The 14,017-nt window shown below is 37.9% G+C and overlaps 3 protein-coding genes across 5 annotated transcripts; 1 reads left to right on the forward strand and 2 right to left on the reverse strand.

Annotated features, from left to right (window-relative positions):
• Window positions 1-359: 359 nt before the first annotated feature.
• On the reverse strand, window positions 360-5,657 carry LOC135635568 (high mobility group B protein 14-like). Of its 2 annotated transcripts, none has more exons than XM_065146726.1 (5): window positions 5,357-5,657; window positions 2,809-2,866; window positions 2,683-2,727; window positions 873-953; window positions 360-782 (listed from the first exon to the last, which is right to left on the reverse strand). In XM_065146726.1, exons 1-5 carry the CDS (start codon window positions 5,521-5,523, stop codon window positions 741-743), a joined length of 393 nt encoding a protein of 130 aa, XP_065002798.1. In that variant the 5' UTR covers window positions 5,524-5,657; the 3' UTR covers window positions 360-740. The 2 variants fall into 2 exon arrangements, with proteins under 2 accessions (XP_065002798.1, XP_065002799.1); XM_065146727.1 differs by having other exon boundaries at window positions 532-782; window positions 2,809-2,861; window positions 5,357-5,491.
• Window positions 5,658-7,050: 1,393 nt separating this feature from the next.
• LOC103981602 (uncharacterized) lies at window positions 7,051-8,082 on the reverse strand. Its single transcript, XM_065146593.1, has 2 exons — window positions 7,802-8,082; window positions 7,051-7,643 (listed from the first exon to the last, which is right to left on the reverse strand). Exons 1-2 carry the CDS (start codon window positions 7,967-7,969, stop codon window positions 7,068-7,070), a joined length of 744 nt encoding a protein of 247 aa, XP_065002665.1. The 5' UTR covers window positions 7,970-8,082; the 3' UTR covers window positions 7,051-7,067.
• A 266-nt stretch (window positions 8,083-8,348) lies between these two features.
• LOC135635491 (protein NUCLEAR FUSION DEFECTIVE 6, mitochondrial-like) lies at window positions 8,349-13,203 on the forward strand. Of its 2 annotated transcripts, none has more exons than XM_065146595.1 (3): window positions 8,349-8,494; window positions 8,623-8,744; window positions 12,803-13,203. In XM_065146595.1, the coding sequence occupies exons 1-3, from the start codon at window positions 8,349-8,351 to the stop codon at window positions 12,808-12,810; spliced, it is 276 nt and encodes a 91-aa protein (XP_065002667.1). In that variant the 3' UTR covers window positions 12,811-13,203. The 2 variants fall into 2 exon arrangements, with proteins under 2 accessions (XP_065002667.1, XP_065002666.1); XM_065146594.1 differs by lacking the exon at window positions 12,803-13,203 and adding an exon at window positions 12,188-12,495.
• The last annotated feature ends 814 nt before the right edge of the window (window positions 13,204-14,017 follow it).

A 14,017-nucleotide genomic window follows, 5' to 3' on the forward strand; every position in this document is an offset into this window, starting at 1 on the left:
TTTTTGACGTACTATTGCTACCACCACCACCGCCTGTAGCTCGGAAGTAGATCTTTTTTGTGTTTCTTCTTTCCTATTCTCGTGGTGTTGTTCTTGCGCTCTGGAATGGGTTGACGTTCCTGCAAATTTAGGCCTCAGCATCATCTGAGCAATGGCGATTCAACTATAGTCTCTGTGACTGCATACAATTGGTCTGGTCGGATGGTGTAGCGTCGAGAATCTGTACATTTTTTATTTGCATTGATGAGGTGTGTCTTCTTCTTTTTCCACATGAATTTGTATTACTTCATGGCAATTTGCTGTGAGAATTGGAGTGAAAGAAGATTTCAGATGTCAATAACCTAGCAAGCAAAGAAACGTAAGCAACACCAACACTTGCAGCTGCACATTCCATTTCACAAGCAGTTAATCGGATCAAGTGCTGTTACAACACCAATGGCCGTAAAAGCAGGAAAAGCCGGCGTGGTGGTGTGTGTTGTACTAATCTCGACTAGGCTGAGATGGTTTTGAGCTTACAGTGGCGGAGGGTGGTGCAGTCCATACACAGATTTCATTCAAACCAAATCCAATTCACTTCTGGAGTTGCTAGACATTTGAGATGTTTCTAATTGATAGTTCAGGGTTCGGATATGCACTAGTTCGAAGATTAGATATGATGGGAGACAGATTAAGTTTCCAAAGCCTAATTAACAGATACAAATAGAATTTACAGCCGATGATCTGCTTTACATCCAGCCCAGTCATTCGTAATCATCAGATCCTTCAGAAAACTCACCACTTTCCTGCAAGATAATATGGAATGGGCATTAGGGACATTTAAGGAGGCCATTAGAGCATAAGTTCGATACAGAAAGGACACGAGAATCACCAACCTTTCTCTTAATGTATGCTGCCATAGCCTTCTCAAACTCAGCTCTTTTTTCTGTGGCTATATCATAGTATGCAACCTTTTCCTAACAAATAAGGTAGAAGAAAAGTTACTGTTAATGAATTCTATAGTAGCATTATTTTAGCTGCTTAATTCCACAAACCTGAAACACAGAACATAAGGAAATCATTTAGATGAATTTTAAGGTTATGTATATCTTGATTTATATTTCATGTTAATTTTTTTTTCCCTGTTGCAAATAGAGTAGAGTTCTGCAAGGACTTCAAAAAGTGTATTGGCAGGAGGGTTGATGACTGATTGACAGGCAGAGAAATCCTACTGAATCCTTCTATAAAGTACTTTCTACCTCATCTGCAAGATACATGATTGACTTTTGTTATGATATAAGTGCATTATATAACTAAATTGGCACACAAAAAAACTAAGTTATACAAAATTTTCAAGTCATTACCATAAGCAAATCATGCTCCACCATTTGTAATAAAGATATAAAGGAAAGTTTAGGTTATCAAAAACATCATAAGCGAAAGCACCAAATATTACAAAATACAAATGTAAAGCATCATGAACAAGCCACTTAAGAAGGTCAATTGACTACCCATCCAAGATGTTGATAAGGATGTAGACAAATGTTTACTCATGTAAAAGATACTACAAGCAATGTCATTAATTTATTAAATGGCTGTTTATATCTATATTCATATTTGAGGATGCTGAGAATTTGCTAACATGTGCATCACAACACTTTATAGTATTAAGCCAACACCACAGACAAAAGATCAAACAAACAGTATAATGATAAAGAGCTTGCACTAGATTTATTAGCTCCGAGAATTGCAGTGGTTAACAAAGGCTTTCATTTGCAAGGGGTCAACAAATCATGGGTTGCCATGTGCAAAGAAAACTGAAGCTAAGTTAACTTTTACATTTTGGTCGCATGCATTTCTCCAATTTCATTCCAAAAATCAGCTCCAACATACTTTACATCCGTTATCATAATGAGGTGTGAAGATATAGTTAACTTCTATCATGTGGACTTCCAAGTTCCAACATCATTGCTTCTAACAGAACTTTTACTAAACTATTCCTAATCTATAGAATTTGTGATGCTGCAGCTTCACTTGAATGGTTGAACCAAATATTTCATCACACACAAGTAGTACATAAGGTGTTTTTGCATCATAATTCCTGATTGTACTACCAACAAGTACTTAATATGTATATTTTGGTTAATTGCAGGCCAAATATTTTAAAGCTACCATTATTCACTAGCCCACACAGATTATGCTAAACTTTTAGCATATAGAAATGAGAGAATGTCCACATGCAAAGCATGTCAACTTTGTGTGCTTAAGAACATGTGTGCGTATGAGAGAGAGAGAGAAGTTATTTTCCAGTTAACCTCCTAACTAATGAATGCCATGACAAAATTGAAAGTTTCTACTAACATCATATTTCACCGTAGTCCTATAAGCACCTTTATTCAACCAGTTAAGATAAGAAATTGGTCCTCCCGCAGCAAAGCCACTTGGTGAACAGCATAATGCTTGATTGCATACATAATATGCTATTTTAAATACATTTCAAGAACATTTGATCATGCATCAGATACAATTTCTCCTTTGTCCTTTAATTATCTACCTCTTCTCTCAGATGGAATCTCTCCTTCCCAAGTTCTGAGTATCCACACTTTACCAATGGATAAGTTACATGTATATTTTATTTTCAATTGTAGCACAAGTAAATTATTTGTCTAAACCTGGATGCCTGAGAAAAACATGTCAAGAACTAACCTCAAATGACATTGTTTTCCACTTCTCCCCACATGCCTTACCAATCTGAAAGAAATATAGACAAGGCATGTAGTATAAACAATAGAAATCAAATCGAAACATGAACTACAAGTAACAAATGCATACATCTCGCATTGATTTGACATTTGGGTTTTCTTGTTGGAAGGTCTTGCGAAAATCTTCCCTTCAAAACAAAAACAAAAAAGTTCTTTAACATATGCATCCAATTTAAACTCTTTTATTTCATAAACACACAACTACAAACAAATTAAATTTTTAGTTAAATAACAATATGATAAGAATGGTAATGAGATTGTAAGAGGGGGAAAAGAGAAGAAAATAGTAAAACAGCATCACACAAACAAGCATATCAAGACCCAAGACAATTTTTCAAAGATGAATTGCTGACAATGTCTGAACTTATTAAAACTTTTCTTAATCTTAATATAACTGTTTGACAGGCATGTTGTACCTTTAGGTAATTTAGCATAACCTGGGCAACAAACAGATAGTACACATGAAAGGAGCGACATTCAGGGATTTTATTGCCTATCCTAATATCTTTGAAACCATAGCTTTAGAAGATTGTTTCTTTGCATGATATTGTACTATTATCCATCAAAGTCGGATCTCTGTTAAATCATTACCATTGGATAAATGCTATTATCAATGCATACCTATATGTAAAATCCTTAATAACAAATATTAGAAGAACAGAGGTGTGATAAACAAAAGAGACTGGTTAGATATCTGTGCATTGAAAGTTAAGGATCAAAAAGATGAAAACAGATAAGATGGATCTGGAAAAGATTTAATGACTATGATCAAATAAAGATGAAAGAAAGGCAATTAAGATTACAATGGCTAGGATTACAAAAAAAAAAAATCATCCTGGTTATCGTTATATTATGGCATGGTGATTCTCCTGGGCAACAAACAGATAGTACACATGAAAGGAGCAACATTCAGGGATTTATTGCTTCATGCTTCATGTTTTAAAATGTCCAACGTTCAGGGATTTTATTGACTATCCTAATATCTTTGAAACCATAGCTTTAGAAGATTGTTTCTTTGAATGATATTGTACTATTATCCATCAAAGTCGGATCTCTGGTAAATCCTTACCATTGGATAAATGCTATTATCAACGCATACCTATATGTAAAATCCTTATAACAAGGTTAAGTTTAAATGCTTAACATTGGTGATGTCAATGACGCCTACGAGTTCAAAGTTGATAATAGATGAAACAGTTCAAAGTTGATAAATGCTATTAATAAAGATGAAACACTGACAATTAAGTGTACAATGGCTAGGATTACAAAAATAAAAAAAAGAAATCATTTTGATTATCATTATATACGTGGTGATTCTTCATATTTCTGTAAGTTCTCACTAAGTGTGGTGTCTTCTTAGAGCCAAACACCAGCAGCTTTAGTATATGTAACGGACGGCTTGGACAGTTATGTATCACTAGGGTGTAAATTATGTTGACTGTGTTTTGATTGTTCACGAAGATAAAGGAGATTTTGTTTTGGTTTGGAAGTCTCAATATAAGAGTTTATGGTAGGAAGGGGTAATGTCAAATAATAGGATCTGACGCACTAAACTTACCATGTAAGAGACATCAACTTTGATGGATAATAGCATTTATATTGATTATAACTATTAAATCCTTAACATTGGTGATGTCAATGGCTCCTACACGTTCCAATGCACCACCAAGGTACCAACCTGTCCTACCATGGCAAATAAAGATACAAAAAAGAAGGATACAAGGCAAAGTCCATATATTAACACTCCCCCTATTGCCTCACTAGATGGCCTATACCCACCAGGACAAAACCCTCTCCAATTCTAGTTAACCAAAATTATATCCAAACAATCTTAAAATGGCGGCAATTTTTCTTATCGTGTGGTAGCACCTCAAAAGGATCCCAAATAATAGAGGTTCTGCTCCAAAACAATAGGACAAATATTACAGAAACCATCACAAAAAAAAAAAAACAACCAAACCTAAACCTAAATAAACCCTATGCTAAATCAAATCCAATTAACCCAAAAAAGAGAGTTCATGTTGCTATCTTTAAGATCGACTGCTAAACTCTCTATTGCTCTCTTAGGGTTGTGTTCTCCCTGCATATACAAAACTAAATCTATAGCTAAACGATTATAAATTTGAAATGATAGACCACCATGGTGCCCATGTAGGTCATGGTAATTTTTGTCAAAAAAGACAGTCATGAACTTGTAACGCAGCTAACTAGTGCAGCTCATAGGAACATGTCAAAATCACAAACAGCTTCACCCACACAGTCTGTGAATATGACCAAACGTAATAGAAAATAGAACCCTTACTAAAACCTGGGACGCATCATACCTGCTCGACCGAAAGAGACCAAAACAGTGACTAAATCCCTACAATGGGCCTTTCGATCACCCAGACTGAACACAATCAAGAAATATAAACTGATCATTGCGATCATTTCTCCCACACAGCAAACGCAGTTTGAGGAAACCATGAAAGTTTAAAGTGACCAAACTTTATATAACAGATGTATCCAAGGAAACAGCATGCCCCAATAGCGAATCATCAACTTCCCACAAAAGCCACAGCCCGAGATGGGAGGGGCAGGAGCGGAGAAGCACGGAATTAGGGTTCAGAGAGGCGTACAGATAGTAGAAGAAAGCGGTGGGCGGCTTCTTGGGCTTGTCGCGGTGGTCGTTCTTAGCAGAAGAGGAGGGCTTCCTCTTGGCTTTCGCCTTCGGTTTCTTGGAGGCATCTTTTCTCGGCTTCGTCGCCGTTTCGGTGGCTTTGGCTCTCTTCGCTCTCGTCTCCATCTCCTCCCCTCCAACCCGACAGAAAGCAGCAGATCCCAACTCGCCGTATCAGTAATTGTTTCATCTATTAGTGCACACAACATGTTCGACTGGAGCCGTCAAACACAATCCTATCAACCCGGTCCCGAATAATGTCTCGCCCCATTAGTGTTCGACGAAATATCAACCCGGTCCACAACCATGTCTCGCCCGAATACTGTTCGACGAAATATGCACAAGCTTGGGAAGGTAAGCACCCAACAACATATGTACGTATGCCATGACCCAAGCATATCATCATCCAATTATAATATATCCTGATGCAATTAATATCGATTGTGAAATGGATTTTGATTACTATATAATTTATAATTTACTATTTTTCTCGTGTATTTTTTTAAAGTATAATCCATATGTTCAGATTGTGACAAATATGATATCAGAATAACGTAATCCACTATGCATCCTAATGATGAAAATGATGGTACACGAGCAGCCATGATAGTAACATTCATGATTGAGAGTTTGGACTTACCCCTTTGCTAAATTTATCTTTTATTAATTTATTTTGTACTTAAATTCCTTCTGTACCTCTGCCTCAGTACCGTAAAAGTATAATACATTCTGATGTCCTTTTAGAGGCATTAATTAAATGAATCATTATAGGACATATTTTGGTACCATGATATTAGTCGACAGCCACATCAACGCTAACATGAGGCATCAAAGTTAACATGGTGCGCTGTTGCAACACATTGGACTCGGACGGAATGGCATCACTTGCTCTCGCGTTGTTCGAGATCGTATAAGACGATGAAGTATAATACATAACTACTTCAGAAAACTCGAAACGACACCGCACAGCACTTCACGGATCCGTACATATTGATCGATACTCGCATAAGAGGTACAAGCCAACCGCTCGAAAAGTCGACAGCCATCAACGTGGGTAAAACACGATAACCAGGTTCGAGTTTGACTTGTGGGTCAGCTTAGTCTCTTTTGGACTGCCAGCTCAGTACAAATACTCTCGTTTGTCTCCTACACCTGGGAAACGCACCATCGCAATACAAATACTCTCGAACGATGGATAAGAGATACTCATGTTTGTCTTCTACACTTGGGAAACGCACCAACTCAATACAAATACTCTGGAACGATGGATAAGAGACGCATCTGTTTGTCTTCTACACCTGGTAAAGGCAGCATCTCAATACAAATACTCCCAAAATTGTATCTTAGAAAATATTTCATAAAAATCGATGGTTGATGCCACAAGAACTAGTTTACAAGATGAATATTTACATATTAATGTTTTACTTATCCTGTTCACTTGCTGCAGGAGGTCATTTGTGCTCAGATTAGAAACAGCCAAACTATGGCAGGCGGAGGCAGCAGATCCCATCAAAAAATAAAAGCTTCATAGCTCGTCTGAATCCCCAAAAATATAGAGATACATGTTTTCGTTCTTTATTGTAGAATATGAGGAGCCATTTATCAGTAAAAGTTTTAGTTCAAGCAATCGCTTGCTGTCGTCTCCTTGCCTGGTTCATGGATAGACTAACTTATGGAAGTGGAGGATACATCGGGTTCTCAAGAATGCTACTTGCATGTCTTGCATTAATTCTTTTCTCCAGCCCCTTGTTCGGATGATATCTGAAGTGATGCAGTGGAGTGGAATTAGTATCGAGGAGGTGCAGTATCATCACCATGAATACTGAACATGCAAACATCGGTATCGGTCCAAAGATCCACAGCAGCAAGGCGGTGGCAAAGTACATTGCTCTGAGACCCATCGACCAGAAATTGCTGCCTCTGATCACTGCATTCTGGACGTAGCTTATGGGTATGTCCGAGTCCAGTGTGCTCAGCATGAAGCTGGCATGGACGAGGTACCGTGCCGAGTGGATGAAGCAAGTGAAGGCGGCCAAGAAGCAGGTGAGCAGGGAAACATACTTCACGGAAGACGTGGTCTGGCTTGTGTCCCCGTAGATGACTTCCGACATCAATACCTTGGAGCTGCTTCCTATCCAGGTTCCGATGAGAGAGCTCAGAGCGATAGAGAGCGAGGCCAGGTTGGTTGATGCTGATATACTGCTTGATATCACCTGCAGAGCTATTGCAGTCTCCTCCGGAGTTGTCTGCAGAAATATTTTTGGTCATCCAAGAGGATGAAGTATACCTATATCTGTAAGGTGAAGTGCTTCGAGTTGTATTGAAGATTGACACAGATTATTGTGGATGGACATTACCGGATATCGATGAAGAATAGAGAGCTGGAGGGATTTAACGTACTAACCTGCATCATCCGCTCGACCCATGCTCGCTTGTTGTGGTTCTCATAACCAATCACAGTGGTGTGGGGAAACCTGAAGAGTCTGTAGAGGAGAAGGAGATGGTACCCAAACAAAATGGCCAACCCAGCCGGGACCAAAACCAGATCTATGGATTCTCTATCCAGCAGCATATCTTCCCCTCACATTCCGGTTCAAGATGCCAGGAGATGTATCCTTCTGCATCCCCGTTGTTTCATGTCCTTTCATGTTGTCGCATTCGGTCATCAGTAAAACGACGAACGTCAATCAAGATCATCATCTACTTTGAACACAATCGTGACCGTTGGTGCGATGTAAAGATGCTTAACGACCAGATTCTATCGACCCCAAATGTGAGTAGCAATCAATTTAATGGTGTACGTATATCTGATGGGCTTTTAATCTTCCGACCCAACACAACGTGGTCTGCTGCTTCTAGCAACATCGCCTTGTGCTTTTAGGGTTTCAGCTTCGTTCACAAAACCTTCGCTGCCGGCCTTTTCTCGGCCTTCACCATTCCCTCCGCTCGCCATGGCTGCCGCCGCTAGGTCGGTCCTTCGCTCGGCTTCGATCCGCGGCGGCGCGGCGCGGGTCGCGGCCGAGGCCGTAGCGGCCTCGCGCCCTCAGCTTCGCTGTCTCCCCAAACTGAGGCCGGCAGCCACCAGTCGTTTCCTCAGGTAGTAGGCAGATTAGGTAGATACAAACTAGTTGCATTCACTAGGGGTTGGAGTCAATATCTCATCTTGCTGCTTTTGTGTTCTGCTTCTTCTGACGATTTCCTCTTCTTATTTGGGAACATCTTTAGGTCTCCCGTGGAGGCAAGCTTCTGTGTGGAGTCGCTAATGCCGATGCACAGCGCAACGGCCACGGCGTTGTTGACCTCGATGCTCAATGTTTCGCGTAGGGGATATGGATGGCTCTCCGAAGGTATTATCGGCCACTTTTATCTTCTTTAATTATTTGGTTGACTGGATTGTGTTGACCCCTTCTGACGATTCTATTGTTTGGGTGAATCGGTTAAGATGGTGGGATATTGTTCGTCCAATTGGATCTCATTACAAAGTTTCAATTTTCCCCATTCAAAAGATCGTGTGGATCTTGATTGAGTTCTTGGTTCATCAGTCAATTTTGACAGCATATTACAGGGTAAAAAAAGGAGACATTTTGAGTTAACCTTAATGTAATAAAAGACTTAATATTGATTTTTTTGGATTTGTCTTGTTCTTTGGGGTTGTTGCACGGCTGCACTCTTTTCTTTCATATTACATGGTGCTTCTAAAGTGGAATATATGATTGAGACTTGTTAATCACCTAATTAATTGGTGAATCTACTCTGCTTCCATGGATTAAATTGTCTTTTTTATTTTTTATTTTTAACCTTTTATACTTGTGTAGGAATATTATGCTTATTTGCATTAGTTACGTTTCAAGTTTAGAAAATTGCATTGCATGTAATATTTCCTTTTGAAGTCCACTTATAGTTTGTTTTATGTCAAATAGCATGGACTTGAACATCTCTAGTTATCACCAACAATAAGATAGCCTAGGGTGTCAACATAAAGGATTCATGGTTTTCTTATAAGTTGTTACTTGTATTGTGATGATTTTTCCATATGCTGCCGTTTTCCTACTTTCATGTAAGAAAACTTTTTTTTTTCTCTTTTTTCTTTTGTAGGATGTGATGAAACTAGATGAAAGTCAAGCACCAAAAGGTAATTAGCATGAAATGTAATAATTATATGGGCTGTTCATAAATTGAACAAGAGATTCATCATTTTTAAAAAGGAAGTGATGCCATAGCTCTCAGACATCACATGTGATGTGAGTTCTCTATAGACCTTTAAAATGTTTACTCTGTCTGTGAACAAATATTGTTATGGAACCAATGTTGGTCAGTACCGACAACTCTGTTTTATACATCACCCATTTAGCCTCATGTCTTATTGTAGCATGGTTAATTCAATTTTGCTTTTCATTGTTATAATTTAGGCAATTTTATCTGGATGCTTAACCAGATGGTAGTAACAACATGTGACAATTGCTAGGTGGAATCTAGCTAACTGGTTATATGTTCTCCTAAAATTACAGATTGGCACAAGTAAATTCCATGAGAACAACGACAATTATATTACATGAATATTTTCCTATTATTGAGTCTATTTAGGACATCTTTAATCAAACTATGACCATCCAAATCTTTTTATATTGTTTCTCCTAAAATTGTCCAAATCTTGCTCTACCCTCTATGATCACCTAGAACCTTTATGATCCTTGACACTTTGATTTTATGCTTAAATTTATTTGTTTATCTCCCTATCATGTTCTAGAACTTATCCAAGATATCTAAATCTATTACCTTTAGGAATATTTTATTCTCTTTACTAATTCTTATCTTGGCATTGCTAAAGTTACACTTCATATATTTGGTTTCAATCATATATTAGCCTAAAATTTAGTTTCTAGCAATTGTCCCTGGCTGTCAAGAATAGAATTAATCCCAGTTAAATTCTCATTAATTAACATAATATTTAACACATAGGCTTTTCTCTAGCTTTAGCAACTTGGAAGTGTTAAACTTTTCCGTATAGTTGTTCACATGTATCTTGTTCTTTTGATAAAATTTTGATTTAATCTTGAGGACATATGAGAACGATTACTGGACTAGGCTTGAATTCGACAACAACAATCAATTGACTGATATGACAATATACTTTATGGATATGCTTGTCAAGATGATTTAAATGTTTATTTAAATTGCTCCCATAAACTTAGTGAATTGTGTTTTCTCATAGAAGTGATAAGTTGATTAACTATAACTTTGAACCAAGGAATTAACTCCAACTACCAACCCCATGCCACAACTCCCCCCAAGACTAGTATGATATGATAACTACAACATCTCACTAGAAAATATGTATAAAATATAGTTGAAGCTCTAACATAATTTGTTATAGTCACCAAGGTTCGTAATTTTGTATCGTATCGGAGTATCGAGATTAGCTCGGTATGGTACGATACAATACGAGTATATTGAGCGGTACGCTTTGGCATATCGCTCAGTGCATGTGTGTGTGTGTATAAGGTTAAAAAATAAAAAAAGGCGACGTCGTCGAGGCGATGTTGCCTCATTTCTTCTCCCCGCGAAGCCTTGGCAACATCGTCGTTGAGGCTTCTTCTCCCTGCGCGGATGAGGAGAAGTAGCCGACGACGCCGAGGCCTCGTCGCCTCAGATGAGAAGGAGGCGACATCTCATCTGCGACGTCTAGCAAGGGAGGGCGGTGATGGATCGGGATCATCGAGGTAGAGCGGCACCAGATCTCCAGGTTCTCCCTCTTTTTCTCTCTCGGCTAATACCACCTCATAGCAGGCGACGACGGTCGAAATCGATCGGTGACGATCGATTTTGCGTGGTAGCCGGCGGTATCATTCGAAATTAAAAACCTTGATAGTCATCAAATACACTTAAATGCCAGCTTTTAGAGATTTTATTTTGTATTTTTTTAATTGATAGCAATTTGGTCTACACTCTGGATGAGTGCATGCACTCATGAAGAGTTGTGATTCCTTGTTCTCAAGTTACAGTTGTCTGAATCCTGATTTAGTGCATGGCTTATCTAAGCAAGTCTATTTAAATGTTAGGGTAGCAGAGACGAGAATACTGAGATAAATGGCTGATGTCAGAAACAAATACATCATAAAAGAAAATAAGAAAGATGATAAGATGGAGAAACATTTTTCTAAGGCAGTTAGATATCTCTAGAAAAGATATGTTAGACACGACTGGGAGAAGTCATAAAGGGCATGACAGTACTGGCATCATCTGTGACCATCCTTAAGAAAGTTAACTGGTGTGAGAATGTTCATGTATCTGACCCAATATTAGTTGAGAATGATGTCTGTGGCCGCAATAAATTAGGTGGTATGATACATGTTTGTTTTACTTTTTTTGATGTGCTAGACAACTTATCTATTTAAGCTCTTAGTGGAGACATTCAAATCTTTATTGTCAGCACCCTCGATTATTCTTTGTAAAGAATAGAGTTGGTGGTAGTACTAGATTATTCTTTGCAGTCCTGATGAAGTGTCTTAACTTGATTCAAGTGCAGAACCATAAAAACTTCCCATATGAATACAATTTACTCCTATTTGCATAATTTTGATTGGGATGTTGAATTGTGTATTTTACAAAAACTTTTTTTTGTGTGAAAGACCGAGTTACTTTCCTGACGAAAAGTTACACATTTTGTAACTAGGTGCCTAGACCAAAAGCATGTTTGTCCATATTTAGATAGCATTTCTCTGTCCTGAATATTTTTGTTCAATGCATTGCCAAATGAACAAATATACTGATATTTTTGCATTTATATCAGCTGGCAATGATGATGTATGATGGTCTATCAAGTGGATTCAGCAATACTTTGGATTCAGAAAAGCCAAATGCTTATTTGAGAATGATACCTTGCTATGCTATAGAAGGAACCGACTCACTTGGTTTTGTGATTTATTTTTTCCTGCTAGATGGACCAATTTAAGGTTCTCGGCTCTTGCTTTTACCCTCCATTGTTTGTTTTGCTGATTCACCCTCGATATGTTCAAGCTTTATGAAACTGAGGGACCAGCTGCAAATAAGAAGGGGAAATGTCCGTCTCAATCAATAAATTAAGAATGTTACCTTTGACATGCTCTGCTACGAATGACTGTCTCAATCAATAAATTAAGAATGTTGGAAATTATTTTGAAGCATTATCAGTGCTCCTCCCTCATCCATCATATAATGGGATTGCCAAGTGAATCTCAGTTTGCACTCATGCCATTTGTTCGAATTATACATGCCTCTCTGAAGCTATCCAAAACGAAGAATTGTTTTGTTTGCTCACGTAATCGGACTTCATTTAGGGCATCGGCATTGTGATTCCTCCTCATTTGAACAGTACACATAACTCAGACAATAATGCTTGTTTGACATTCTTCTTGTTTTTCTTTAGGTCTGTGATTTTTCAGCACGGAGAATTGCTAAACAGAGGGTCATGCTGCTCCTCTTCCTTGCCTGTCTCCTCAATTATCTCCATTATGAATAAAGAGAATTATCGAAACTTTTCAAACTTGTGTTGCTTTGTCATTGGTCGTTGGAGCTCATGTACTTGTAGATTATGAGTCGTGGCTTCTCGTGTACCTTTCATCAGTAGTAGTTGCTGCGGTTATCTGTTGTTGTTACAGTGTAGGCAGTTGCTATAGTTGTTTCTTTTCAAAGAGTTAGAAGGATATGCACATCAGTGTGTGTACTCGACTCGTTTAGACTGCCTCATCTAAAATAGCTTGTGGTAGAAGGAAATTTGTTGGTTAACTATAGTCATCTAAAATAAGACTCTTTCAGACTCTTTTAGACTGCCTCATCTAAAATAGCTTGTGGCGATGGTATGGTAGGTTGATTGGTAAATAAATGTGGCATGAAAAAGGTTGCTTTGTTACGTTTTAGAATCTGTTTTCTTGTATGTCGAAATCAAATCAGTAGAAAAAGGAGCTATAAGTCTATTCTACTTTATTATCGTAGGGATGCGCCGCCGCCGGGTTTGGAAATTGGGTGTAATGTATATTGAGACTTACAAATCACAATACAATGCAAGCGTAAGAAGGCAATGAGGGTTTAAGAATTTAAGATGTGGAAAACACACAAGATCAAGGGAGATGAGTTATATACCTCAAATAGACCATCATCAATTATTCTTTGTAAATAAAAATAAAAATAACAGACATCATTCAATTTTACACGTATCAAAAAAATAAACAGACATGTTTCGATTTTACAAGTAGCTAAAGGTTTTGTAGCTAAATAACTACCTAATCAAATTTCCAGTGTTCCTCAGGAAATTAATTCAACGGTTGAGATCTCATGTTTACATTTTCCACCTAGTTTATTGTAACGAAAGGAAATTAATTCTAAAATAGCACAACCAGAAGCAGGTAAGAAGATGATTGATTATGGCAACCAAAGGAACCAAAAAAAAAAATACAGAGGTTAGATTAACAGTACTATAGTCAATAGAACACAATTACCCATGCTGATTAAAGGGTGCCAAGTGCACATGTACATAAAGACAGGAGCTAACATATGCTCATCGGTGTACATTACCCCTAATTGCGAAATGTGATAGGAAAACATTCAAGTTCAAGTGCCTATCATCCATAATATTTACCACAAT

Source organism: Musa acuminata, chromosome BXJ3-4, assembly GCF_036884655.1.
Source record: "Musa acuminata AAA Group cultivar baxijiao chromosome BXJ3-4, Cavendish_Baxijiao_AAA, whole genome shotgun sequence".
Lineage (NCBI taxonomy): Eukaryota > Viridiplantae > Streptophyta > Magnoliopsida > Zingiberales > Musaceae > Musa > Musa acuminata.